Source organism: Ranitomeya imitator, chromosome 3 (genome assembly GCF_032444005.1).
Source record: "Ranitomeya imitator isolate aRanImi1 chromosome 3, aRanImi1.pri, whole genome shotgun sequence".
In the NCBI taxonomy this organism is placed as follows: Eukaryota; Metazoa; Chordata; class Amphibia; order Anura; family Dendrobatidae; genus Ranitomeya; species Ranitomeya imitator.
Window position 1 is genome coordinate 434,334,854 of NC_091284.1, and position 26,364 is coordinate 434,361,217.

Genomic DNA, 26,364 nt, shown 5'->3' on the forward strand with positions numbered 1-26,364 from the left:
AGATGACACACAGGTAAATACTATATACAGGAGGAGATGACTTACAGGTATATAATATATACAGGAGGAGATGACACACGTATATACTATATACAGGAGGAGATGACATACAGGTATATACTATATAAAAGAGGGGATGGTATATAGAGGAGGAGATGACATACAGCAGGTATATACTATATGCAGGGGAGATGACATACAGGTATATATATATACAGCAGATGACATACAGGTATATGCTATATATAGGAGGAGATGACATACAGGTATATAGTATATACAGAAGAGATGACATACAGGTATATACTATATACAGGAGGAGATGACATACAGCAGGTATATACTATTTAGAGGGGAGATGACATATAGGTATATACTATATACAGGAGATTACGTACAGGTGTATACTATATATAAGGGAGATGACAAACATGTATATACTGAGGGGAAAATGAGAGGTGTGAGGTGAAAATGAGGGGTGTGAGGTGAAAATGAAAAGGTGTGAGTGCAAAATGAGAGGAGTGAGGGAAAATAGTGGAGTGATCGGAAAATGACAGATGTGAGGTTGAAATTACAAGTGTTAGGGGGGAATGAGAGGAGTGAGGGGGAAAATAAGAAGAGGGAGAGGGAAAATGAGAGATGTAAGGGAGAAAATGAGAGATGTGAGGGGGAAAATGAGAGGCGTGGTGGGAAAATAAGAGAAGTGAGGTGCTATAACTAACCACAGATATTTACTATGCCCAGGCAACGCCAGGCTCTTCAGCTAGTTATATATTCATGGTATGTGTATGTGGTGTTTGTGTGGGCTGATACACATTGTGTGTGGTTAGCGCCACATTGCCATCTCTTGCTCCTTCTTTTGTCCCTATTTGTTACCAATAAAGTGTTTTTTGGACTGCTTTATACATTATCATGTGTTTTTTTCTATTACTGTGTTGATCCTTGTAGTTCGGTTTTTTTCTTTTTCTTGTGTTCCTTATAGTTGCCGAATGGTCTGCCATTTTTTCCTTTTATTTTTTCTTTTCCTCCATCAAGCTTTGTGATATATGGTTGTTTTTACGCTTTCTTTTACATTGCTTGTGTAGTGTGTATTTTCTTACACACTGATGTAAAATACTGACCAACTACTGCTAGTGTGACGGCAGCCTTATTCTGAAGCACGCAGCTTGTGATTTCCCACTGTGAGGAATCAGTGCTTTCCTTCTAGAAGGCCATAGACTCTGCAGCCAGAAGCCGCACTGAGCCTTCCTTCCATTCACTCCGCAGGTTGGCCCGACGTCACGACCCTGTGACGTCACAGAACTCCAGCAGCCCCCCGGAGAAGTGTAGAGACGAGGTCCTGCTCGTGAGCACTTGTGGCCCCGCCCCCGGGCTCCTCCGCCGCTGGCTGCTGGCTGGTATTTCCCTGCAGTCACAGCAGTACCTGCTCACCGGAGGACTAATGTGGAGGGAGCCGGGGACGGGAGCGGGCTGCTGAACCCTCAGCCATGGCCAGACGGAGCTCCCTCTTCATTCGGGTAGTGGAAGGGAAGAACTTACCGGCCAAGGACATGTAAGTAGCTGCGGTGCCCACAGAGGTGCGGAGCAGCTGTCGGCTGGGGACATGGGCAGCGGAGGAGCGGGCTGCAAAGTTCAGGAATGAGTGTCCTCAGCTGGTGACTGGATGAATGCAGGCTGTACAGGGTTGTGTACTGCGCTGCGGACTATGGCAGTGCTATGGAAAGAACACACATTGCATTCTGGAGGGCTGGCAGAACACGTGCCCTGGCTGCCAGGAGGTGCCTACAAGACACTGCCTTGGCACCTGCAGGTCGTGTTTGTAGGTACATGGTAAGAGTGTGCCAGCCTCCTAGCCACTGGCCAGTAAATAGGACTGTGACCTTCCTTGGCTGATGAACACCTCCAAAATGGGGTGCTAACCTAATAGATACAGGGGTCATCTTTGCCCCAGGAGAAGGAAAGCCCAGTTCCAGCACTATCCTTCCATATGATGCACCACAGATATAGTGATTTCATGTATTGAGACATCATGAGCCAAAAAACACATTTATGGTCCATTGTTTCTATAGCGCCAACGTGTTGTGCAGACAGTGCGGCCCCTGTGCCAGCGCTGATCACAAGCTCAGTACATATGGATTGTAGGGTCAGGTTCTGTGCGATTGGGCCAGGAATTTAGTATCCATTATTTCTATAGTATCGGAGTATTCCGCAGTGATCACGCTCCCACCAGCCCCTGCCCCAGTGCTGACCCCAATCTCAGCCCTTTATATGTACAGACAGACTATATAGATGTGTGTAGGGTCATGTCATGAGTGATTGGACCAGGATTCTGCTTATCATCCATTATTTCTATAGTACCGGGGTATTCCGCAGTGATCACTCTCCCACCAGCCCCTCTCCCCAGTGCTGACCCCAATCTCAGCCCTTTATATGTACAGACTATATAGATGTGTGTAGGGTCATGTCATGAGTGACTGGACCAGTATTCTGCTTATTATCCCTAATTTCTATAGTACCAGGGTATTCCGCAGTGATCACGCTCCCACCAGCCCCTCTCTCCAGTGCTGACCCCAATCTCAGCCCTTTATATGTACAGACAGACTATATAGATGTGTGTAGGGTCATGTCATGAGTGACTGGACCAGTATTCTGCTTATTATCCCTAATTTCTATAGTATCGGGGTATTCTGTAGTGACCATGCTCCCACCAGCCCCTGCCCCAGTGCTGACCCCAATCTCAGCCCTTTATATGTACAGACAGACTATATAGATGTGTGTAGGGTCATGTCATGAGTGATTGGACCAGGATTCTGTTTATCATCCATTATTTCTATAGTACCGGGGTATTCCGCAGTGATCACTCTCCCACCAGCCCCTCTCTCCAGTGCTGACCCCAATCTCAGCCCTTTATATGTACAGACAGACTATATAGATGTGTGTAGGGTCATGTCATGAGTGACTGGACCAGTATTCTGCTTATTATCCCTAATTTCTATAGTACCAGGGTATTCCGCAGTGATCACGCTCCCACCAGCCCCTGCCCCAGTGCTGACCCCAATCTCAGCCCTTTATATGTACAGACAGAGTATATAGATGTGTGTAGGGTCATGTCATGAGTGACTGGACCAGTATTCTGCTTATTATCCCTAATTTCTATAGTACCGGGGTATTCCGCAGTGATCACGCTCCCACCAGCCCCTCTCTCCAGTGCTGACCCCAATCTCAGCCCTTTACATGTACAGACAGAGTATATAGATGTGTGTAGGGTCATGTCATGAGTGATTGGACCAGGATTCTGCTTATCATCCATTATTTCTATAGTACCGGGGTATTCCGCAGTGATCACTCTCCCACCAGCCCCTCTCTCCAGTGCTGACCCCAATCTCAGCCCTTTATATGTACAGACAGAGTATATAGATGTGTGTAGGGTCATGTCATGAGTGATTGGACCAGGATTCTGCTTATCATCCATTATTTCTATAGAACCGGGGTATTCCGCAGTGATCACTCTCCCACCAGCCCCTCTCTCCAGTGCTGACCCCAATCTCAGCCCTTTATATGTACAGACAGACTATATAGATGTGTGTAGGGTCATGTCATGAGTGACTGGACCAGTATTCTGCTTATTATCCCTAATTTCTATAGTACCAGGGTATTCCGCAGTGATCACGCTCCCACCAGCCCCTGCCCCAGTGCTGACCCCAATCTCAGCCCTTTATATGTACAGACAGAGTATATAGATGTGTGTAGGGTCATGTCATGAGTGACTGGACCAGTATTCTGCTTATCATCCATTATTTCTATAGTACCGGGGTATTCCGCAGTGATCACGCTCCCACCAGCCCCTCTCTCCAGTGCTGACCCCAATCTCAGCCCTTTACATGTACAGACAGAGTATATAGATGTGTGTAGGGTCATGTCATGAGTGACTGGACCAGTATTCTGCTTATTATCCATTATTTCTATAGTATCGGGGTATTCTGTAGTGACCATGCTCCCACCAGCCCCTGCCCCAGTGCTGACCCCAATCTCAGCCCTTTATATGTACAGACAGAGTATATAGATGTGTGTAGGGTCATGTCATGAGTGACTGGACCAGTATTCTGCTTATTATCCCTAATTTCTATAGTACCAGGGTATTCCGCAGTGATCACGCTCCCACCAGCCCCTGCCCCAGTGCTGACCCCAATCTCAGCCCTTTATATGTACAGACAGACTATATAGATGTGTGTAGGGTCATGTCATGAGTGACTGGACCAGTATTCTGCTTATTATCCCTAATTTCTATAGTATCGGGGTATTCTGTAGTGACCATGCTCCCACCAGCCCCTGCCCCAGTGCTGACCCCAATCTCAGCCCTTTATATGTACAGACAGACTATATAGATGTGTGTAGGGTCATGTCATGAGTGATCGGACCCGGATTCTGCTTATTATCTATTATTTTTACATTGTATTTGTTCCCTTTATTCTCTCCTTTTTAGATCTGGGTATGTGTTAATGATTGCCATCTTAGGCCATAACAGAATGTTATGTTGTTATTTCCATTATTTATATAGAAATTCTTAGTACACTGTGATTGTGATCAGGTCTGACCCTGGACTCTAGAGGCTCTATGGTAATGATGCACTATTTGTATATCTCCAACATAGACTGAACTCCAACCACCAGTCCTTATACAATCCATATACCTTCAACATACTGTACATTATTATTATTATTATTATTATTTATATAGCACCATTGATTCCATGGTGCTGTACATGAGAAGGGGTTACATACAAGTTACAAATATCACATACAGTAAACAAACTAACAATGACGGACTGATACAGAGGGGCGAGGACCCTGCCCTTGCGGGCTTACATTCTACAGGATTATGGGGAAGGAGACAGTAGGTTGAGGGTTGCAGGAGCTCCGGTGTTGGTGAGGCGGTAGCTCCGGTGTTGGTGAGGCGGTAGCTCCGGTGTTGGTGAGGCGGTAGCTTCGATAGTGATGAGGCAGCAGCGGTGTCAGTGCAGGCTGTAGGCTTTCCATGGACATAGAGGCACATTTAGGGGTAATTGTGTTACAACTCATCATTTTAATGCAGGTCCATAATCTTCAATTTGATATTCAATTATATATTAGTAAAATAAAGCAGTGGAATGTATTAGGCCTCCTTCACACGTCCTGATAATTGCGGGACTGGAAAAACCAGTACTGGTGCTATCCATGTGTCTATGTGTGTGATCCATATGGCATCTGTGTGCCGACTGTATGCACCATCTGCGTCATGCTTACTGGAAAGAATGCAGAACTGAAATGACAGATGTTTAGGTATTAGATGTGCAAAGATCGATAGATTTGGAGTAGATACAGTGGGGAAAAATAATTTGATACACTGCCGATTTGCACATTTTCCCACCTAGAAACAATGGATAGATCTGTAATTTTTATCGTAGTGTGATGCAGTGACCCCTGTTACAGGTAGGGGGCGGTGCATGGTCTTCCCAGGATATGCAGGCGTATTGAGGCCGTGAGAGTGCATGGCAGTTTCACGCATAAATATGATGGTGAGACAAAGTCTGGCATTGTTGTGAATGGCCGGTATGTGTGTCGCAGAGGAAGTTGCTCTGCGCTGTCAGCTTAAAGCAATGTTGTTGTTCTGGGACCTGTAGTCCCACAAGTATAGTTGTTGGTATAATTTTGAAGGGAGGCTGGCAGGGCTAGTTATGAGATGGGCGGGTCGAACTAGCCACACACACACTCCCATCTACTGTATGGGAGTGGTTACAACCATATAATGTGACTGAGGTCTGGTCACATGGTCTCTGAGTGTGGACCTGAATGGTTCATGTACTGAAGGTCCTGGAGAGCCTATGTGTTGGGAGTGCTATCTCCCTGAACAGCATATGCTGGGGCTTTGGACCAGGTGGCCTGGGGTGTTGTCCTGAATAGCACCTGGACAAGCCACATGCCTGTGTGTTGGACGGTCCCAGGTGGGATGGACATCCTGAACAGCGCACTGTGGAAGGCCCCTGTGTTGGGAGGTCCTGGGAGTAGGACTAATCCCTGAAGAGCAGAGTGACAGTGGTCCTGGACGGTCTGTGTTGGAAGCTCCTGTGAGTGGAGTCTTCCTGCCTGGAGCACCTGAGAGACCGTGGACCTGGACGGTCTGTGTTGGGGAAGCTACCGTCCTTCGGTGGCTCTGGACTGACTGATGTGTGCCTGCCAGGCAAGTTGGTGAACCCTTTAAGGCAGCTTTCCCAGGAGAGAGGACTGACAAGGAGTCAGCAGGAGGAGCAGTGTTATGATCTGGTGATTAGGGAGCGACATGCGTCTAGCTCTGAGCAGGTGGCAACTATACTGACCGCAGTCCCTAAGCTCAATACAACACTAGAAGTAGCCATGGAATGCTCCTAACTCTGCCTAGGCATCTCGTCACAGCCTAAGAGCTAACTACGCCTAAAGATAGAGGCAGGAAAACTATCTTGCCTCAGAGAAAATCCCCAAAGGATAGATTAGCCCCCCACAAATAATGACTGTGAGAGGAGAAGGAAATGCCATACGTAGTATGAAACAAGATTTAGCACAGGAGGCCACTTCTAGCTAAATATAAATAGTACAGAACAGAACGCTGTGCGGTCAGTAAAAAAAACTAGAAAAAGTCCACCGCAGAGAAATGCAAAAATCTCCACACCTGACTAAAGGTGTGGAGGGCAAACTCTGCTGCCCAGAGCTTCCAGCTTAACTGAATAGATCCATACTGAAAAGCTGGACAAATGAACAAAAACAAAGAAAGTGCTGAACAACAAAGTCGACAACAAGAGAACCGCAAAAGGACAAGCAAGGACTTAGCTTTGATGAACTGGTCAGAGTGTCAGGAAAGTCCTAAGAGCAATGACTCCAGGCAGGAACAATTGACAACTGGCATTGAATGAGGGATAAGGCCAGACTAATATAGCCGAGCCAGAAAGACGATCAGTGAAAACAGCTGCTGAAGCTAAATCCAAGAAGCAGCCATACCACTAAAAACCACAGGAGGGAGCCAAAGAGCAGAACTCACAAAAATGCTACTTACAACCACCGGAGGGAGCCCAAGAGCGGAATTCACAACAGAGCAGGAGCTCCCGTAAGGTACCATAGACTGTTGGTGCTTATGATACTCTATGAACTGTGCGGTCACCCACGGCAACTGGTCAGATAAGGATCAGCGTGTTTAGTGTCGCAAGCTAATGATGTGAATTCTGATGTAAAGACTGTCCATCTGTTGTTGGTTTTGGTGGTTTATGCTATAAGAAAATAAACCCACATAGACTGTTCAAGTGAAAAACCGTGCCCGTGTACATTTATCCCCTTGCCAAGCGAGTATTCCCCTACCTGTTGGTGAGCGAAATGTCACAGTAGGTACACTTCAACTATGAGAGACAGAATCTAAAAATAAAAAAAATAAAAATCACGTATGATATAAGTATTTGATCGCTTACCAATCAGAAAAGAATTCTGGCGAGTGTACTCGTTGCTTGGGTTTTCCCAAGCACGCTCTGGTGACCTCCCGAGTATTTATGACTGCTCAGAGATTTAGTTTTCATCATGGCATCTGAATGATTTACAGCTACTAGACATGCTGAGTACATGTGGGGGTTGCCTGGTTGCTAGGGAATCCCCACTTGTAATTGCAGCGCCCCAGAGTCCTGGTCGTTGCAGTAATGTTATTCTTCCACCAGGGGGAGTGACGTTACGTCTGACGGCAATGAAGGAGATCTTCTGTCCAGGTATCACCACCACAATACACACTTCACACTCCAGGCCACCAGGGAGAGCCATGCTTCTATCTATTTAGAGCAGTCCTCACAGTTAGGTAAAACTGGTAGTCTGGACAGAACATTAGAAGGAGGAGAGGAGAGCAGACAGAAGGTCTGTGGGAGAACGAGGGTTCACGGAGCTGCGCCTGACCCATGTGTGGCAGCATCCAAAGAAAGAGACATTGAAAGGAATTGTGTTGCAGTAAGTAGTGTTGAGCGATACCGTCCGATACTTGAAAGTATCGGTATCGGATAGTATCGGCCGATACCCGAAAAATATCGGATATCGCCGATACCGATATCCGATACCAATACAAATCAATGGGACATCAAGTATCGGAATGTATCCTGATGGTTCCCAGGGTCTGAAGGAGAGGAAACTCTCCTTCAGGCCCTGGGATCCATAGTGAGGTGTAAAATAAAGAATTAAAATAAAACATATTGATATGCTCACCTCTCCGGCGGCCCCTGGACATCACGCTGGTAACCGGCCGGCTTCTTTGTTTAAAATGAGCGCGTTTAGGACCTGCGAATGACGTCGCGGCTTCTGATTGGTCGCGTGCCGCTCATGTGACCGCCACGCGACCAATCAGAAGCCGTGACGTCATTCGCAGGTCCTTAATTCCTAGAATTAGGAGTTTAGTGAATGAGAATGACGTCGCGGCTTCTGATTGGTCGCGTGGCGGTCACATGAGAGGCACGCGACCAATCAGAAGCCGCGACGTCATTCGCAGGTCCTAAACGCGCTCATTTTAAACAAAGAAGCCGGCCGGTTACCAGCGTGATGTCCAGGGGCCGCCGGAAAGGTGAGCATATCAATATATTTTATTTAATTCTTTATTTTACACATCCCTATTGATCCGATACCGATACCCGATACCACAAAAGTATCGGATCTCGGTATCGGAATTCTGATACCGCAAGTATCGGCCGATACCCGATACTTGCGGTTACGGAATGCTCAACACTAGCAGTAAGTGAGAAACAAAGTCATAGCAAAAGGAGAGGAACATCAGGGGGAGATCAGCAAGAAGCAGGTTGCCTCCTTCTGAAGCGCAGTACCGGTAGCCAGAACACTGAGGGAGTAAGGATCTGTATGCTTTACTTCAGAGACTGGCAGGACAGTTGATTCCACGTTGGCTGCCCGACCATATACCCAGGAGGCATGGTGGCAACTTGTAGGGGCCGGGGCGTCTCTAGGGTCCCTATAAAAAGCCTCAGGCCATCAGTCATACGGGTTTGTCCTATCCGTCAGGGGGACAGAGAGGAAGAGACTTAACACCTACAATAGTTGTGAGGACCTTACCGAGTTGCTTAGCAGGGAGGGACTACAACACTCAGGCGCTAGAGGAAGGCTATTGAATTACACCTGGATAAGGGGACTCTGGATTTGCCTTCAGACCGGCCGGACTCTGCCTACCCTGTAGTCCTTATCCTGAACTGTGGATGCTGAAGCCTTCAGTAAAGGTAAAGAGACTGCAACCTTGTGTCCTCGTTATTCAATGCGCCTCACACCATCCATCATCTCACTGGGAAGCCCTGGGGACACACTTCACCTGTGGGAAGGTATACCATTTAGCTGCCATAACATCACCCCAGCGGACCCCTAAGCAGCGTCGGTCACCCTGACCGAATACCACAGGTGGCGTCACGAACACTATCCCTTTAAAGACCTTTCCCCATTTACAACGGACATCCCCTAGGGCCACGGACCGGGTCAGCAACCATGACATCCCTGACGAGAACCGAAGAGCCCGGTACCGAGTAACTCCTAGCCCTTGGGGGCGCTCCAATATTTTGGCGTCACGAACAGGATCTACTTAAGCCTTTTTAGCCCCCAACCCCAAAAGTTGTTGTCCCATTTGTCCTGAGTACGCTGATACCCCATATGTGGGGGGAACCACCGTTTGAGCGCATGGCAGAGCTTGGAAGGGAAGGAGCGTCATTTGGAATGCAGACTTAGATGGATTGGTCTGCAGGCGTCACATTGCGCTTGCAGAGCCCCTAATGTACCTAAACAGTTGAAACCCCCCACAAGTGACCCCATATTGGAAACTAGACCCCCCAAGGAACTTATCTAGATGTGTTGTGAGAACTTTGAACCCCCAAGTGTTTCACTACAGTTTATAACGCAGAGCCGTGAAAATAAAAATCTTTTTTTTTCCACAAAAATTCTTTTTTAGCCCCCAGTTTTGTACTTTCCCAAGGGTAACAGGAGAAATTGGACAACAAAAGTTGTTTTTGTTCAATGTGTCCTGAGTATGCTGATACCCCATATGTTGGGGTAAACCTCTGTTTAGGTGCACGGGAGAGCTCGGAAGGGAAGGAGCACTGTTTTTCTTTTTCAACGCAGAATTGGCTGGAATTGAGATTTGATGCCATGTCGCGTTTGGAGAGCCCCTGATGTGCCTAAACAGTGGAAACCCCCAATTATAACTGAAACCCTAATCCAAACACACTCCTAACCTTATTCCCAACGGTAACCCTAACCACACTCCTAACCCTGACACACCCCTAACCCTAATCCCAACCCTATTCCCAACCATAAATGTAATCCAAACCCTAACCCTAACTTTATCCCCAACCCTAACTGTAGCCTTAACCCTAGCCCCAACCCTAACTCTAACCCTAGCCCTAACCCCAGCCCTAACCCTAATGGGAAAATGGAAACAAATACATTTTTAAAAATTTTTTATTTTTCCCTAACTAAGGGGGTGATGAAGGGGGGGTTGATTTACTTTTATAGCGTGTTTTTTAGTGGATTTTTATGATTGGCAGCCGTCACACACTGAAAGACGCTTTTTATTGCAAAAAATATTTTTTGCGTTACCACATTTTGAGAGCTATAATTTTTCCATATTTGGGTCCACAAAGTCATGTGAGGTCTTGTTTTTTGCGGGACGAGTTGATGTTTTTATTGGTAACATTTTCGGGCACGTGACATTTTTTGATCGCTTTTTATTCCGATTTTTGTGAGGCAGAATGACCAAAAACCAGCTATTTATGAATTTCTTTTGGGGGGAGGCGTTTACACCGTTCCACGTTTGGTAAAATGGATAAAGCAGTTTTATTCTTCGGGTCAGTACGATTACAGCAATAGCTCATTTATATCATTTTTTATGTTTTGCCGCTTTTATACGATAAAAACTATTTTATAGAAAAAATAATTATTTTTGCATTGCTTTATTCTGAGGACTATAACTTTTTTATTTTTTCTTTCATCATGCTGTATGGCGGCTCATTTTTTGCGGGACAAGATGACGTTTTCAGCGGTACCATGGTTATTTATATCCATCTTTTTGATCGCGTGTTATTCCACTTTTTGTTTGGCGGTATGATAATAAAGTGTTGTTTTTTGCCTCGTTTTTTTTTTTTTTTAACGGTGTTCACTGAAAGGGTTAACTAGTGGGACAGTTTTATAGGTCGGGTCGTTACGGACGCGGCGATACTAAATATGTGTACTTTTATTGTTTTTTTTTTTAATTTACAGAAATAAATGGATTTATTGGGAATTTTTTTTTTTGGGGGGGGGGATTTTTTTTTTTTTTTGTACATTCTATTTTTTTTTTTACTTTCTAACATTGTCCCATATAAATAAATGTGATAGATAAAGAAATGTATATATAGGAACAATATATATATATTTTTTTTAGGAATTTTTTTAATTTTTTTTTTACACATGTGAATATTTTTTTTTTATAGTGTAAGATTGCTGATCTGACACTTTGCTGTGTACTGTGTCAGATCAGCGATCTGACAGGCAGTGCAGGGAGGCTTCCCGGCGCCTGCTCTGAGCAGGCGCTGTGAAGCCAGCTCCCTGTAGGACCCGGATGCCGCGGCCATTTTGGAAGCGGTGAGAGACCCTCGCAGCAACGTGATCACATCGCGTTGCTCCAGGGGTCTCAGGGAAGCACGCAGGGAGCCCTCTCCCTGCGCGATGCTTCCCTATACCGCCGGAACAATGCGATCATGTTTGATCGCAGTGTTCCGGGGGTTACTGTGCCTGGGGCGGTCTGTGACCGCTCCCGGCACATAGTGCCGGATGTCAGCTGCGATAGTCAGCTGACACCCGGCCACGATCGGCTGCGCTTCCCCCGTGAGCGCGGCTGATTGCTCTGGACGTATTATTCCGTCCTTGGGAATTAGGGCCTACCCCACATGGACGGAATAGTACGTCCAATGGCAGAAAGGGGTTAATAGTATCCACAAATTAGCAACAGAAACGTTTCGGTCCTAATAATGGACCTTCATCAGTCACCGTTATAGTATATGTAGAGATATGGGTGGACCCATGTGATCACTTATTGTTAGGGGTAGTCAATCCAGGCTATTTGTGAAATTACTGCCTTTATTGTGGTGTGAGTGGTCAGGATAGGGGCTGACAGATCAGACCATGTAGTAGAGTGCTGCCTGCATACTGAGGAGGAATGACCTGTATGAGGGCTAGCCGATCTCCAGAAAGCATGGGTAGTGTGCGCCTGCCTGGATGGCACGGACGAGCGGTGGATACCGCTGATAATGTTGATGATTATGGCTTACAGCCAATAAAAACCCAAAAGTCATTATCTCAGTAAATTAGAATAATTTATAACACCTGCTTGAAAAATGATTTTAAAATTCGAAATATTGGCCTACTGAAATGCACTCAATGTTCGGAGCTAATTTTTCATCAATTACTGCATCAATGCGGCGTGCCATGGAGTCGTTCAGCCTGTGGCACTGCTGAGGGGTTATGGAAGCCCAGGTTGCTTTGATAGCAGCCTTCAGCTTGTCTGTGTTGTGGGGTCTGGTGTCTCTCATCTTCCTCTTGACAATACCCCATAGATTCTCTATGGGGTTAAGGTCAGGCGAGTTTGCTGGCCAATCATGCACAGTGATACTGTTGTACTGTTGTTTTTAAACCAGGTATTGGTACTTTTGGCAGTGTGGATGGGTGCCAAGTCCGGCTGGGGAATTAAATTTCCATCTCCAAAAAGCTCTTCGGCAGAGGAAAGCATGAAGTGCTCTAAAATTTCCTGGTTGATGGCTGCACTGACTTTGGTTTTGATAAAAGCACAGTGGACCTACACCAGCAGATGGCTTGGCTCACAAAATCATCATTGATTGTGGAAACTTAAACACTAGACCTCAAGTAGCTTGGATTGGGTGCCTCTCCACTCTTCCTCCAAACTCTTCGACCTTGATTTCCAAATGAAATGCAAAATTTACTTAATCTGAAAACAGCTTGGAAAACTGAGCAACAGTCCAGTGCTTTATCTCCTTGGCCCAGGTAAGACGCTTTTGGCGTTGTCTATGGGCCATGAGTGGCTTGACACAAGGATTGCGACACTTATAGCCCATGTCCTGGATACGTCTGTGTGTGGTGGCTTTTGATGCAATGACTCCAGCAGCAGTCCACTCCTTGTGAATTGTCACGCTCGCGCCCTGACTGGTGGGCGTGAGCTCGGGGGGTTTGTGGCCCCACTGTGCCACAAACCAGACTACCCTGGAAGGGGCGTGACTATGACAGCTGCCTGGGTTTTCACTGGAGCCTCTGATGGTGAGGACAGGCTTGTGCAGCAGGCAGCTGCCAGGTGCTACTCCAGGGTGGTGTCTGGCTGTGGCTGCTGATCCCACTTGGGAGACAGGAACACCTGGATTGGTGCGGGCAGAAGAGCACGGCTGGAACACAGACGAGTAGGCTGACACGGCTGAGACAGGGCTGGCAGAGACACGGCAGAGAACTCAGGGCTGGCAGAGACACGGCAGGAAACAGGACTGGCTGGGACAGCAGGAACACAGGACTGGAAGGCAGGGCAGGAACGGCAGGACTGGCAGGAACACAGGATTGGGAGGCACTGCAGAGAACACAGGACTGGAAGGCAGGGCAGGAACGGCAGGACTGGCAGGAACACAGGATACACAGGACGGGTTGATGTGGTGTATGAATCAGGCTGCACTCTGATGACACCCGAGTGCAGTCCTATTGTGAGTGTGATGAAGGAACAAGTAGGGACCTGTACACACAGAAGATGCAGGTACGGAAACAAGCCAGAAGGAAAGGAGAATGAAGGAACCGGTAGGGACCTGTTCACACAGGAGGACCAAGTAACAAGTAGAAGGTGGAACTAAGAGAAGAGAAGGAGAAGGCAGAGCCAAGGACGGAGCCGCAAGAGGCGGAGCCAAGGGCGGAGACGCTGGAGGCAGAGCCAAGAGCGGTGAGGCTGGAGGCGGAGCCAAGAGCGGAGACGCTGGAGGCGGAGCCAAGAGCGGAGACGCTGGAGGCGGAGCCAAGAGCGGAGACGCTGGAGGCGGAGCCAAGAGAGGAGACGCTGGAGGCGGAGCCAAGAGAGGAGACGCTGGAGGCGGAGCCAAGAGAGGAGACGCTGGAGGCGGAGCCAAGAGAGGAGACGCTGGAGGCGGAGCCAAGAGCGGAGATGCTGGAGGCGGAGCCAAGAGCGGAGACGCTGGAGGCAGAGCCAAAAGCAGAGACGGAGCCAAGTGCAGAAACACAGAAGGCGGTGCCAGATAGTACCGCAAAGAGCGGAGCCAGATAGAACCGCAAAGAGCGGAGCCACAGAGCAAAGCCAGAGAGTGCGAAGCAAGGTCTGAGTGCAGAGCCGCAAGAGTGCAGAGTGAAAGCAGACAGAAAACACAAGGAAAGAAAGCAGGGAAGAAAGCCACAGACAAGGAGACCGAGAAAAGACAAAGTACAGACAAGGCAATAGAACAAGACACAGGGACAAAGACACAGGGACCAGGATATTCTGCCTCCTGGAGGGCGGACTACAAGAACAAGGCAAAAGCACAGAGAAAAGCTCAGAGGGAATAACTCAGAGCAAGGCCAGGCAAACTCAGCAGCTAAACACTAACTGAGCTAACACATTGCACAGGCCCAGAGCACAGGGTGGAGCTGCACTATATACAGGAGGCCTCTTGGTAATTGGTCAGGAACTGATTGGACAGATGCACCTGATTCCTATAAGAACCAGAGAGTTCAGGCGCCGGCCCCCTATACACATAGCCATGAAGCATGCAGAGAGCAGAGACACAGAACATGGAGCTGGCATTAAAGAGAAAGCACATCATGGCCTGGAGCAGTGGGTAAGATTGTGTGAGAGATGTGAGGCCATGCTGTGATGCCAGCAGAGTTGTTACATGAATCTCCTCCAAATTTTTGAATGGCCTTTTTTAACGATCCTTTCAAGGCGGTGGTTATCCCAGTTGCTTGTGCACCTTTTTCTACAACACTTTTTCCTTCCACTCAACTTTCCATTACTATGCTTGGATACAGCATTCTGTGAACAGCCAGTTTCTATAACAATGACCTTTTGTGGCTTAACCTCCTTGAGGAGTGTGTCAGTGACTGCCTTCTGTACATGTGTCAAGTCAACAGTCTTCCCCATGTTTGTGTAGCCTACTGAAACAGACTAAGGGATCTTTTTAACTCTTAAGATGTTACGGAACTGCATACTACGAAACAATGTCCGTGGGAACCCCATGGAGCCTGACAATCTTTCACAAATGCCTTAGCTAGAGTCTTGGCGCAGGGTAATTTATTTAACGGAACCAGATGACACATCTTACTAAACCGGTCCACAACAACCCAGATGACAGAAAAACCCTCAGACACCGGCAGATCGGTGATAAAATCCATAGCAAGATGTGACCATGGCAAACTAGGAACCTCCAAAGGGCACAGCAACCCTGCAGCTGGGGCATACAAGGCCTTCGACCTAGCGCACACAGTACACTGATGCACCCACTTGATGATTTCTCTTTGCCACCCTGGCCACCAGAAACTTCGACCGATTGACTTTCTAGTTTCCTAAATCCCTGGATGACCCGCCAACCGAGACTCATGACATTCAGCAAACAAAACTCTCCTCAAGGCTCTAGGCACAAATAATTTACCATACGGAGTGTTAGTTGGTGCAGCATTCTGGGCCTCTAGGATGCTACTCTCCAACTCAGAACCCAATGCTGCCACCACCACCCCTCTCTGCAAAATACATTCATCCTTCTCAGTATTAACTACTGGAGAGAAACTACGTGACAAAGCATCCGCTTTAACATTCTTTGTCCCAGGGATACAGTTAGGTCCATATATATTTGGACAGAGACAACATTTTTCTAATTTTGGTTATAGATATTACCACAATGAATTTTAAGCAAAACAATTCAGATGCAGTTGAAGTTCAGAATTTCAGCTTTCATTTGAGGGTATCCACATTAAAATTGGATGAAGGGTTTAGGAGTTTCAGCTCCTTAACATGTGCCACCCTGTTTTTAAAGAGACCAAAAGTAATTGGACAGATTCAATAATTTTAAATAAAATGTTCATTTATAGTACTTGGTTGAAAATCCTTTGTTGGCAATGAAGGCCTGAAGTCTTGAACTCATGAACATCACCAGACGCTGTGATTCCTCCTTTTTGATGCTCTGCCAGGCCTTCACTGGTGGTTTTCAGTTGCTGTTTGTTTGTGGGCCTTTCTGTCTGAAGTTTAGTCTTTAAAAAGTTAAATGCATGCTCAATATGGTTGAGATCAGGTGACTGACTTGGCTATTCAAGAATATTCCACTTTTGTGCTTTAATAAACTCCTGGGTTGCTTTGGCTTTATGTTTTGGGTCATTGTCCATCTGTAGTATGAAATGACGACCAATCATTTTTCCTGCATTTAGCTGGATCTGAGCACACAGTATGTCTCTGAATACCTCAGAATTCATTTGGCTGCTTCTGTCCTGTGTCACATCATCAATAAACACTAGTGACCCAGTGCCACTGGCAGCCATGCATGCCCAAGCCATCACACTGCCTCCGCCGTGTTTTACAGATGATGTGGTATGCTTTGGATCATGAGCTGTACCACGCCTTCGCCAGACTTTTCTCTTTCCATCATTCTGGTAGAGGTTGATCTTGGTTTCATCTGTCCAAAGAATGTTCTTCCAGAACTGTGCTGGCTTTTTTAGAGTTTTTTAGCAAAGTCCAGTCTAGCCTTTTTATTCTTGATGCTTATGAGTGGCTTGCACCGTGCAGTGAACCCTCTGTATTTACTTTCATACAGTCTTCTCTTTATGGTAGATTTGGTTATTGATACGCCGACCTCCTGGAGAGTGTTGTTCACTTGGTTGGCTGTTGTGAAGGGGTTTCTCTTCACCATGGAGATTATTCTGCGATCGTCCACCACTGTTGTCTTCCGTGGGCGCCCAGGTCTTTTTTCATTGATGAGTTCACCAGTGCTTTCTTTCTTTCTCAAGATGTACCAAACTGTAGATTTTGCCACTCCTAATATTGTAGAAATTTCTCGGATGGGTTTTTTTTTGTTTTCGCAGCTTAAGGATGGCTTGTTTCACCTACATGGAGAGCTCCTTTGACCGCAAGTTTACTTCACAGCAAAACCTTCCAAATGCAAGCACCACACCTCAAATCAACTCCAGGCTTTTTATCTTTAATTGAGAATGACATAACAAAGATATTGCCCACACCTGTCCATGAAATAGCCTTAGAGTCAATTGTCCAATTACTTTTGGTCCCTTTAAAAACAGGGTGGCACATGTTAAGGAGCTGAAACTCCTAAAACCTTCATCCAATTTTAATGTGGATACCCTCAAATGAAAGCTGAAAGTCTGAACTTCAACTGCATCTGAATTGTTTTGTTTAAAATTCATTGTGGTAATGTCTATAACCAAAATTAGAAAAATGTTGTCTCTGTCCAAATATATATGGACCTAACTGTATATGTTACTGAGAAATAAAACCGGGCAGAAAACAGTGCCCACCTAGCTTAACGGGCATTCAAACGTTTAGCAGCATCCAGATATATCAGATTCTTATGATCAGTAAAAATCTGTATCGGATGTCTAGCCCCCTCAAAAAAATGTCGCCAATGCTCAAACGTGAGTTTAATAGCCAGCAACTCTCTGTTCTCAGCATCATAGTTGAGCTCAGTCTCCGAATTTTTTTTAGAAAAGAAAGCACAGGGATGTACCCCATCCTCTCCCTCCTGGGACAGAACTGCCCCCACCCCTACTGAAGAGGCATCAATCTCTACCAGAAATGGCTTGATCAAAACAGGAGCAGAGCTAAACCTCTCCTTGAGATGCTCAAAAGCCTTAACAGCCTCAGAGGACTATTGGACAGTATTAGAACCCTTCTTAGTGAGATCAGTTATAGGTTTAGCAATCACAGAAAAATTCTTTATGAATTTTCTGTAATAATTAGCAAACCCTAAAAATCTCTGAACCGACTTCAAACATTCAGGCCTAGGCCACTCCAGCACTGCCTGAACCTTCACCGGGTCCACCTCAAACCCATTACTGGAGACAAGGTACCCCAAAAAACTCATTTTCTGTACCGCAAACTCTCACTTCTCCAATTTAGCAAAGAGTGAGTTTTCGCTCAAAATCTGGAGAGCTTCGCGGACTCTCTGCCAATGCAACTCCAGATCAGGTGAATAGATCAAAATATCATCCAAATAAACAATAACACTCCTACCGATCAACAACCTCAGAATGTCATTAATGAAATTTTGAAAAAACGCAGGTGCATTAGTAAGGCCAAAAGGCATCACCAGACACTCAAAATGACCTTCCGGGGTATTAAAGGCTGTCTTCCATTCATCTCCCTCCTTCACCCGCAGCAAATTATATGCCCCACGAAGGCCAATCTTAAAGAACCACTTTGCTTCTGTTAGTTGGTTAAACAAATCCGGAATTAGTGACAACGGGTAAGGATTGCGCACAGTGATCTTATTAATCTCCCGAAAATGCAGACACGGCCTAAGGCCCCATCCTTCTTTTTGACAAAAAAAGAATCCTACCGCCACAGGGACTTAGAGGGTCTTATATGACCTGCAGATAAACTAGTCTGAAGGTATTCCTTTAAGGCCTCCCTCTCGGGAATCGTCAGATTAAATAAACAACTCTTAGGAAGGGTGGCACCTGGGACAAATTTAATAGCGCAGTCGTAATCTCTATGGGGTGGTAGAGCTTGCGACTCGACCTCCGAAAATACCCTCCAAAAAGACTGAATGTCTTCAGGTAGCTCCTTCTTCACAACAGCAGCAATGTGAACATTACAACAATTACCATAACATCTCTGACCCCAGGACCTTATAGTACTAGACGACCAGTCCCGCAAAGGATTGTGCATTTTTAGGCAGGATGACTGGGCAAGGTAATTTAGCAAGGACAAGCAAGTCTATACACTTCTGATGTTCCATATTCACAATAAGTGGGAACCCGGTAACCTTTCGAGAAATACACCCATGTTACAGAGGAGTGTTATCAATGGCCACAACAGGAATAGGAGATGACAACTGTTTAGAATCAAACTTATATTTGTCTAATAATTGTTGATCAATCAAATTAAGTGCAGAACCACAATCCATCATTACCTGAAAAACAATGGAATGACCATGATATGTGGTATTACCAGAAAAAAAAAACTCCTGCTGACCGTAAAAACGCGATACGAACTGGAGTGTTACTCCTACTGACCTTTTTTTTATTTTATTTCTTTCCTTATGCGAACCTCACATTGCTTAATAAAATGGTCAGCCTTACCACATTACCAGCATAGCCCTTCAGAAAACCTTTTCTCCCGCTCCTGGGAACGAGAGGACATCGCCCCAAGTTGCATCGGTTCCCCACTGTCGACGGGGCCATCCTGAGAGACTGGGTCCAGCATTATAAGAGCCTTCTCTTCATTCTGTCTGTCTCTCAATCTTCTGTCCACATGGATAGCTAACTGCATAGCAATTTCCAAAGTATCAGGTGCAGGCTATGCAATCAGCAAATCTTTAACTCTTTCACTCAAACCTGCTAAAAACTGACTCTTGAGCACTGGGTCATTCCACTTGACCTCTGCGGACCATCGTCTGAACTGGGTGCAATACCTCTCAGCATCAACAGAACCCTGTTTAAGCCATCTGAGCTCTGCCACAGCTGATGTGACCCGATCAGGATCATCATATAACAAAACCATGTCAAACAAGGATCATCAGGATGTAATGAAAATGCCCAGATTTGGGGTTCACTTTGCAATAAAGACATAATAATCCCCACACGATGTAATTCACTCCCTGAGGATCTGGGTCTAAGCCGAAAATATAGTAAGAATGCATTTTTAAATGTAAAAATTCCTGCCGTTTACCAGAATAAAACTCAGGTAATCCTACCTTAGGTTCTTCAGAGCGTGCTCCAGAGTAATTTCTCAAGGGCTGTTGCAGGTTGGCTACTTCCGAAGTTAACCCTTGCAAGCGTTGAGCAAGTTCCTGAACGCTGCACATATTGAAGGAATCCGGGAGACTTTTTTTTTTTTATATGTGTGGCTGGACAAACTGTTCCGGAACTGCAACACAGAACTAGGATAGATGGGGCAAAACTGACCCTGCACTGAGACTAGGCTGATACCCTATGATGGAGTGGGCGACCCATTCCTTGCGAATAGACCCTCCGACGATCCTAGGTTAATCTCAGCGAAGACCTATAGCTAGGGGGAAGGAGGTCCCTGAAAGATCTACCGTAAGTACTGGGTATAAAAACAGGTCACCTCCTAATAGAAAACACAGAGACGGTTGCAACTGAAAACAGAAACAAAAGATAGCAGAAGCGGGGGTCCCAGAACTGCACAATATCAAACACAGAAAGCTATCAAAGCACCTAGCCAGAACTCTAGCGGATTAACACTGTTGTCCAGCAAGGACTGGGAGGCAGGTGCTGGGTAATAACGGGTGATACAATCACCTGACCTAAGACAACCCAGCACCAGGGGGAAAAGACCAGCAGCTAGAAAACCACAACAAGATGGCAGATGGTCAAAAACAAAACAGATTCTAACATAAGAATCATTTGCAGGTGTTTTTTGTTAATTGTTCTAATTTACTGAGATAATGACTTTTGGGTTTTCATTGGCTGTAAGCCATAATCATCAACATTAACAGAAATAAGCACTTGAAATAGATCACTCTGTAATGACTCTATATAATATATGAGTTTCACTTTTTGTATTGAAGAAATGAAATAAATTAACTTTTTGATGATATTCTAATTTTGTGAGAAGCAGCTGTATATATTGAGGATCTGTGTATGTGTGATCATGCTCCAGACATATCTATGATGGTGAACTACAGAGATATGACCAGACCCTGCCATGAGGGATTGGAACAGATATTGATTGAGGATCTGTGTATATGGGATTATACTCCATACTGTATCTGTGAACCCTATGATCATTGCTAACCATTTATTTCATTGTAGACTGTAAATGACTGTTCATTTCTGGACACAAAATCATTATATGAATAACTGTGTGTAAACTAAGATATATATATATATATATATATATATATATATATATATATATACATATATATTTATATATATATTATTATTTATTTATTTTTTATTCTTTTAAAAAAGGTAAGCATTACCCTTACCATTACCATTAAACAAATTGTAATCTCCTAGAAACAGGATGATGTTGTGTAGCTTTCAGCAGTTGGAAGGGTACTGAAAGTGCTAATAGCAATAGAAAGATATGATTTCGAATAGTATAAGGCCATTACCTGTAATTGCCTGTTATCTTGGTACAGAATGCTCACGGAAATAGCAACAGTCCAAATAACCCTAGCAAGCATGGAATCACAAATGTATTATTTCCTACTAAGTGAGATACTGGTGTGTATCTGCAACGGTTATAGCAGCATACAAGTGTTTAGCCCTGCAGCACTATAGGGTTACCTTATTATACAGTATTTGTCCACCCCTGATATAGGCAGGCTTGGTGCTTGTGCATACAACCCTACCTTTCCTAAGAAAGAATAGTATTGGCACTTTTTGACCAATATTCCTCCTTTTATTTGCTAATGTTGTTGTCCTCTTGAAGACAGGAATTACAGCATAATTTTTACACCATCTGTGGCAAGTAGAGAAGAGACTAATGTTAGTGACAGAGGGCCCCATAATTTCCATGCAGGCTGACTCTGGTGTTCATGTGACCCAGAAAAAAAACTTACGGTACTTTATTTGCGTGTACTAGATATTTTTTGTCAAGCATACATCATTGATGGATAGGTCATCAATACATGGGTGTAACCACCAGAATAGAAGGCATAAAGTGCAATCAGTGAAGACTGTGAACAATAGAATGGGGTGTAGAAAAAAACCCCTGCAACCCCAGTTTTTGTTTGAAGTCCCACTGCCACGCTGCTGTGTGCATTATTCATTCTCTGTGATGTGCCAATCACAGCATTATCCCATTGTCTGTATAATTCTTGTGCTGTATCAATACCCACGACTGTACACAATATCTTACTATTGTGACATCACATGTTGCGATGTTGGGCTTGCTGATCATGGTGATCATGGAAAATCCCTTGTTGTATTTTTGCCTGAATATTGCCTGGTATTGAACATCAACCTTATTCAAATGAATGGAGCAGAGTTACAATACCAGACACAACCAATGGGCAAGAGTGTCACTGTTTCTGGTAATAAAGAGTCCCTTTATTAAATCTAAGGGTATGTTTCCACGGTCAGGATTGCATCAGGATTTGACGCAGGGAAAATCTGCAGGTGAGGTCACTGGCAGGTCACCTGCATTTTTGATGCGTTTATACATGCGTTTTTCGTGCGTTTTTCATGCGTATTTTTCACGCGTATTTGTGTGTGTTTTTGTAAGCTAAATAAAGATATACAAAAAAAAGAATTGTAATGTCATTTCTTGTCCAACCTCTTCATTTACATACTCTATTGAAGAATAATGAAATCTGCGTTAGGCCGGGGTCACACTTGCGAGAAACTCACACGAGTCTCTCACCTCAGTACCCGGCACTGCCGCCGGCACTCGAACCGGAGCGTTCAGCTACATAGAAATACATGCAGCCGCACTGTCATGCAGCTGCAGTGCAGTACAGCGCAACCTCCACCAGGGGGAGCCTGGTAGGGAAGCCAGACTGCACAAACAGAGCAACTGAACAGACCCCACCTAGTGGCGAGAGCGAGGTCAGGAAAACCAAGTCAGAGCACAACAGTACAAAAGGATTTAGACAGAATGGATAGTCAGGACATAGCAAGGGATCAGTAAACCAGGACGGGCAAAATACGGTACAATAGGGACAAACTGAAACGGAGTCAAAAAGCCAAGCCAAGAGATCAGAACCAGGGAGTCAAGCAGATATGCAGACAAACAAAGAGACACTGGGAAAGGGCAGGCAGGGGGAGATAACAGACACAGGACAAGTGAGGGTTCACAGTAGTACAAATCAAGGGCTTCCAGAGTCAGGTTCACATGCCAAAGACAGAGCTATAGTTGACACCACCCTCTGGATACCTGGAAGCTAAATAGCAAACCCGAGCCCAGAATAAAGCAGAGCAAAGTTAACCCTTGACATGATCCACCCAGAGAAAGAGCAGACAAGACTAAACACCGGAACGGATCATGACACGCACACTCTGTTCCCGAGTGCAGGCGGCAGTGACGGGTATTAAGGTGCGAGACTCGTGCGAATTTCTGGCAATTGTGACCTCGGCCTTAAACGCAATGACTGTTTAATGTAAAAAGAAATGAAAAAAAAATGACGTGGGCTCCGCGCAATTTTCTGCACCAGAGAGGCAAAGTCAGTGACTGGGGGCCGATGTGTATAGCCTAGGAAGGGGTTAATACCCATGGATCTTCCCAGGCTATGAATATCAGCCCGCAGCTGTACATTTAGCCTTTACTGGCTATTAAAATAGGGGGACCCCCCCAAAATCCACTCCACCACAGCTGTCTACCTCAACGAGTATAGCAAGCCCTTAACGGGATTCTTGTACCATTTGTGCACAATTTCTCTTCATGACCTTCCATATGAGCAAGGTTTGAAAAAGACCAAAGATAGGGTCGAAACGTTACCTTTGCCTTCCTCATTTGACCTGACTGCAGTGAATTTACTGCACTTTTTTGTGATTGAAATAAATCTTTTTCTTTACTAAAGATATGATTGTTTGAGTGTGACTGTTTATCTTTAGGATGTCGTTTGTGGATTAAATCCACTTCCAGTCTGCACCTCCATTGCAGCAAGAGTGCGCGTCTTTCTCTCCTTAATGTATTTTGTCCAAAAAATTTTTGGCTTTTTAGGGAACCTGTAATGAAGATGTATGAAAAATGCCATAGAATAGAGAATATTCTACTTTGAAAAAATACTAGAGAATCAAAAAATGCAACTTGTGTGTGAAAAAGCACCACGAAAAAGGCAGATTTTAATCATTGGCATTTTTCCTTATTGACAGCAAACATCTGGCACCAGTTTTTGACCCCACAAATGCTGTTTTGCAAAACAACCTTGTGTGTAGTGTGTAAAACCATCATTAAAGGGGTTTTCCTGCAAGCTAAGTACATTTTAATTAATAGATCTTGGAATAAAAATAAGATCCACAATTGGATGTGTTAAAACAAATGTTCCTGTGTTGAGATAATCTTCTAAATGTTCTTCAGCTATCTGCTGTGTAATGTCTGTGTCTGACCATACAGGAAGCAGCATCTGCCATCCCATGCAGTAATGTATAATGTCTGTATACTCTCTTTTGTTTCCTACCCTGCTCAGGAGATGTGGTATGATCAAACTATTGTAGTGAAAAATTAAAAATCCAGTAGGACATCTCCATCACCCTCACATTGAACATCTGGGATTAATTGAGGCTGAGAGAAACAAATTATAACTAAGACGAGATAAACTTAATTAAAACAGGGGAAGTGAGAGAGCTGACACTTCCACCTCCATTGAAGTAGAAGCCTACTGCAGTGGGACCAGGTAACTCTAGCAGGGATCTTTGCTGGGAAAAAGACACCAGAGCTGAGATTTGTTTACAAAGAGCAGTGGAAGTACGCTTCCAAACCAAAAAGCTTCCTCAAATAATCTTTGTGAGACACTTTAGAGCCAGTAATCAGTGATGAATATTGGTGGTCTCAATCGATGGGATATTTATGGGAGATATATTTTCATCGTCTTAGCGAAGGCACAACCCTAGCGTATTCCCATGATGACAATATCTACCGCATGAGACCTCCAGGGGCAAAGATATCCTGTAAATTGGGGATTTCATAACATTTTGAAAGACCCAGCACATCCTTCAACCAGCCACCACATAACCTCATCAAGGGGAGGCATGTCGGCGTAATTTTGATCTAATAAAAAACAAATTGGATTTGAACATTTGTCAGTCCAGGAAGGTACAGCTTGCTGTAGTTCTGCCCGTTTTCCTAAGGAGTACCTTCCTCCGCTAAGCTCTGAGCCATTTCTGTGACATCAGGTTTAGTAATTCTATTTCGTTATATCTTTTTATTTTATGTAATTGTATATATATCGTATTGTTGTGTTTCCATTTTGTATTACCTTTATATATTTTTTATAAACCCTGTCTACCGTTCTTGATTAAATATATAAAATTTAATAGCTCTGTTCCTCTTACTCTGTAAACCGCACCCCTGAAGCCATACACTACCTGTAGCAGGCATCCAATCGGCCTGTATAAACGATTGGTGGTGGCAGCTAGTATTGGTTCCTTGGAGACCATACCGGGGTATATACATAGGTATATATACCACATTCTCACAGTGAGTTCCCCAATAACTGGCAATGTAGTCGAAGCAGCTTTAGCTTAATTTGTCACTCAATTGCGAAATTGTCCTGACAATTTGAGGAAGCAGAGTTGCATCCCTTGAGAACTAGTGACAGGTGTGGGATCTACGCGCCAACCCCCACCCCCTGATGATATCCATACAACTGGTGGCAGTGGTGGGATCTATGCAACCCCCACCCCCCACTGTTATCCTTGACATAGGACATGCACATTTATGACCAGGCCAATTTTTACAATTCTGACCATTGTCACTTTATGAGATAATAATAACTCTGGAATGCTTCAACGGTTCCCACTGATTCTGAGATTGTTTTTTCGTGACATATTGTACTTCATAAAGTGGTAAAATTTCTTTAATATAATTTGTGTTTATTTGCGAAAAATACGGAGATTTGGCGAAAGTTTTTATAGTTTAGCAATTTTCCAACTTTGAATTCTTATTCCCTTAAATCGGAGAGATATTTCACACAAAATAGTTGATAGATAACGTTTCCCATATGTCTACTTTACATCAGCACAATTTTTTAAACACAATTTTTTTTGTCAGGAAATTATAAGGTTTTAAAGTTGACCGGTGATTTCTTATTTTTCTAACAAAATTTGCAAAACCATTTTTTTTAGGGACCACCTCATATTTGAAGTGACTTTGAGGGGTTTATATGATAGAAAATTCCCAAAAGTGGCACCATTTTAACCCCTTCCTGACATGCGCCGTACTAGTACTGCTCTGCGGGAACTGAGTTCCCGCAAACCGCAGTACTAGTACGGCAGCACAATCGCACGGCCTCACAGTGAGCGCCGCGGCGATCGCGTGCAGGTGTCAGCTCTATGACAGCTGACACCCCGCAGCAATGTCCACGATCGGCGCTAGCGCCGATCGTAGGCATTTAACCCCTCTGATGCCGCTGTCAATAGTGACAGCGACATAGAGGGGCATCGCACAGGGACGGGGGCACCCTGTGCTTCCCCACTGGAA

The 26,364-nt window shown here is 44.9% G+C and overlaps 1 protein-coding gene across 4 annotated transcripts in view; it reads left to right on the forward strand.

Annotated features, from left to right (window-relative positions):
• The first annotated feature begins 1,157 nt into the window (after positions 1–1,157).
• Positions 1,158–26,364, forward strand: part of LOC138670188 (ras GTPase-activating protein 4-like) — a 324,283-nt gene continuing 299,076 nt past the window's right edge. The window contains exon 1 of one of the 4 annotated variants that reach the window (XM_069757300.1): positions 1,158–1,552. In XM_069757300.1, the coding sequence (XP_069613401.1) occupies positions 1,488–1,552 (65 nt within the window). In that variant the 5' untranslated portion in view covers positions 1,158–1,487. The remainder of the gene's footprint in view (positions 1,553–26,364) is intronic. The other 3 variants (XM_069757303.1, XM_069757302.1, XM_069757304.1) reach the window with 3 other exon arrangements.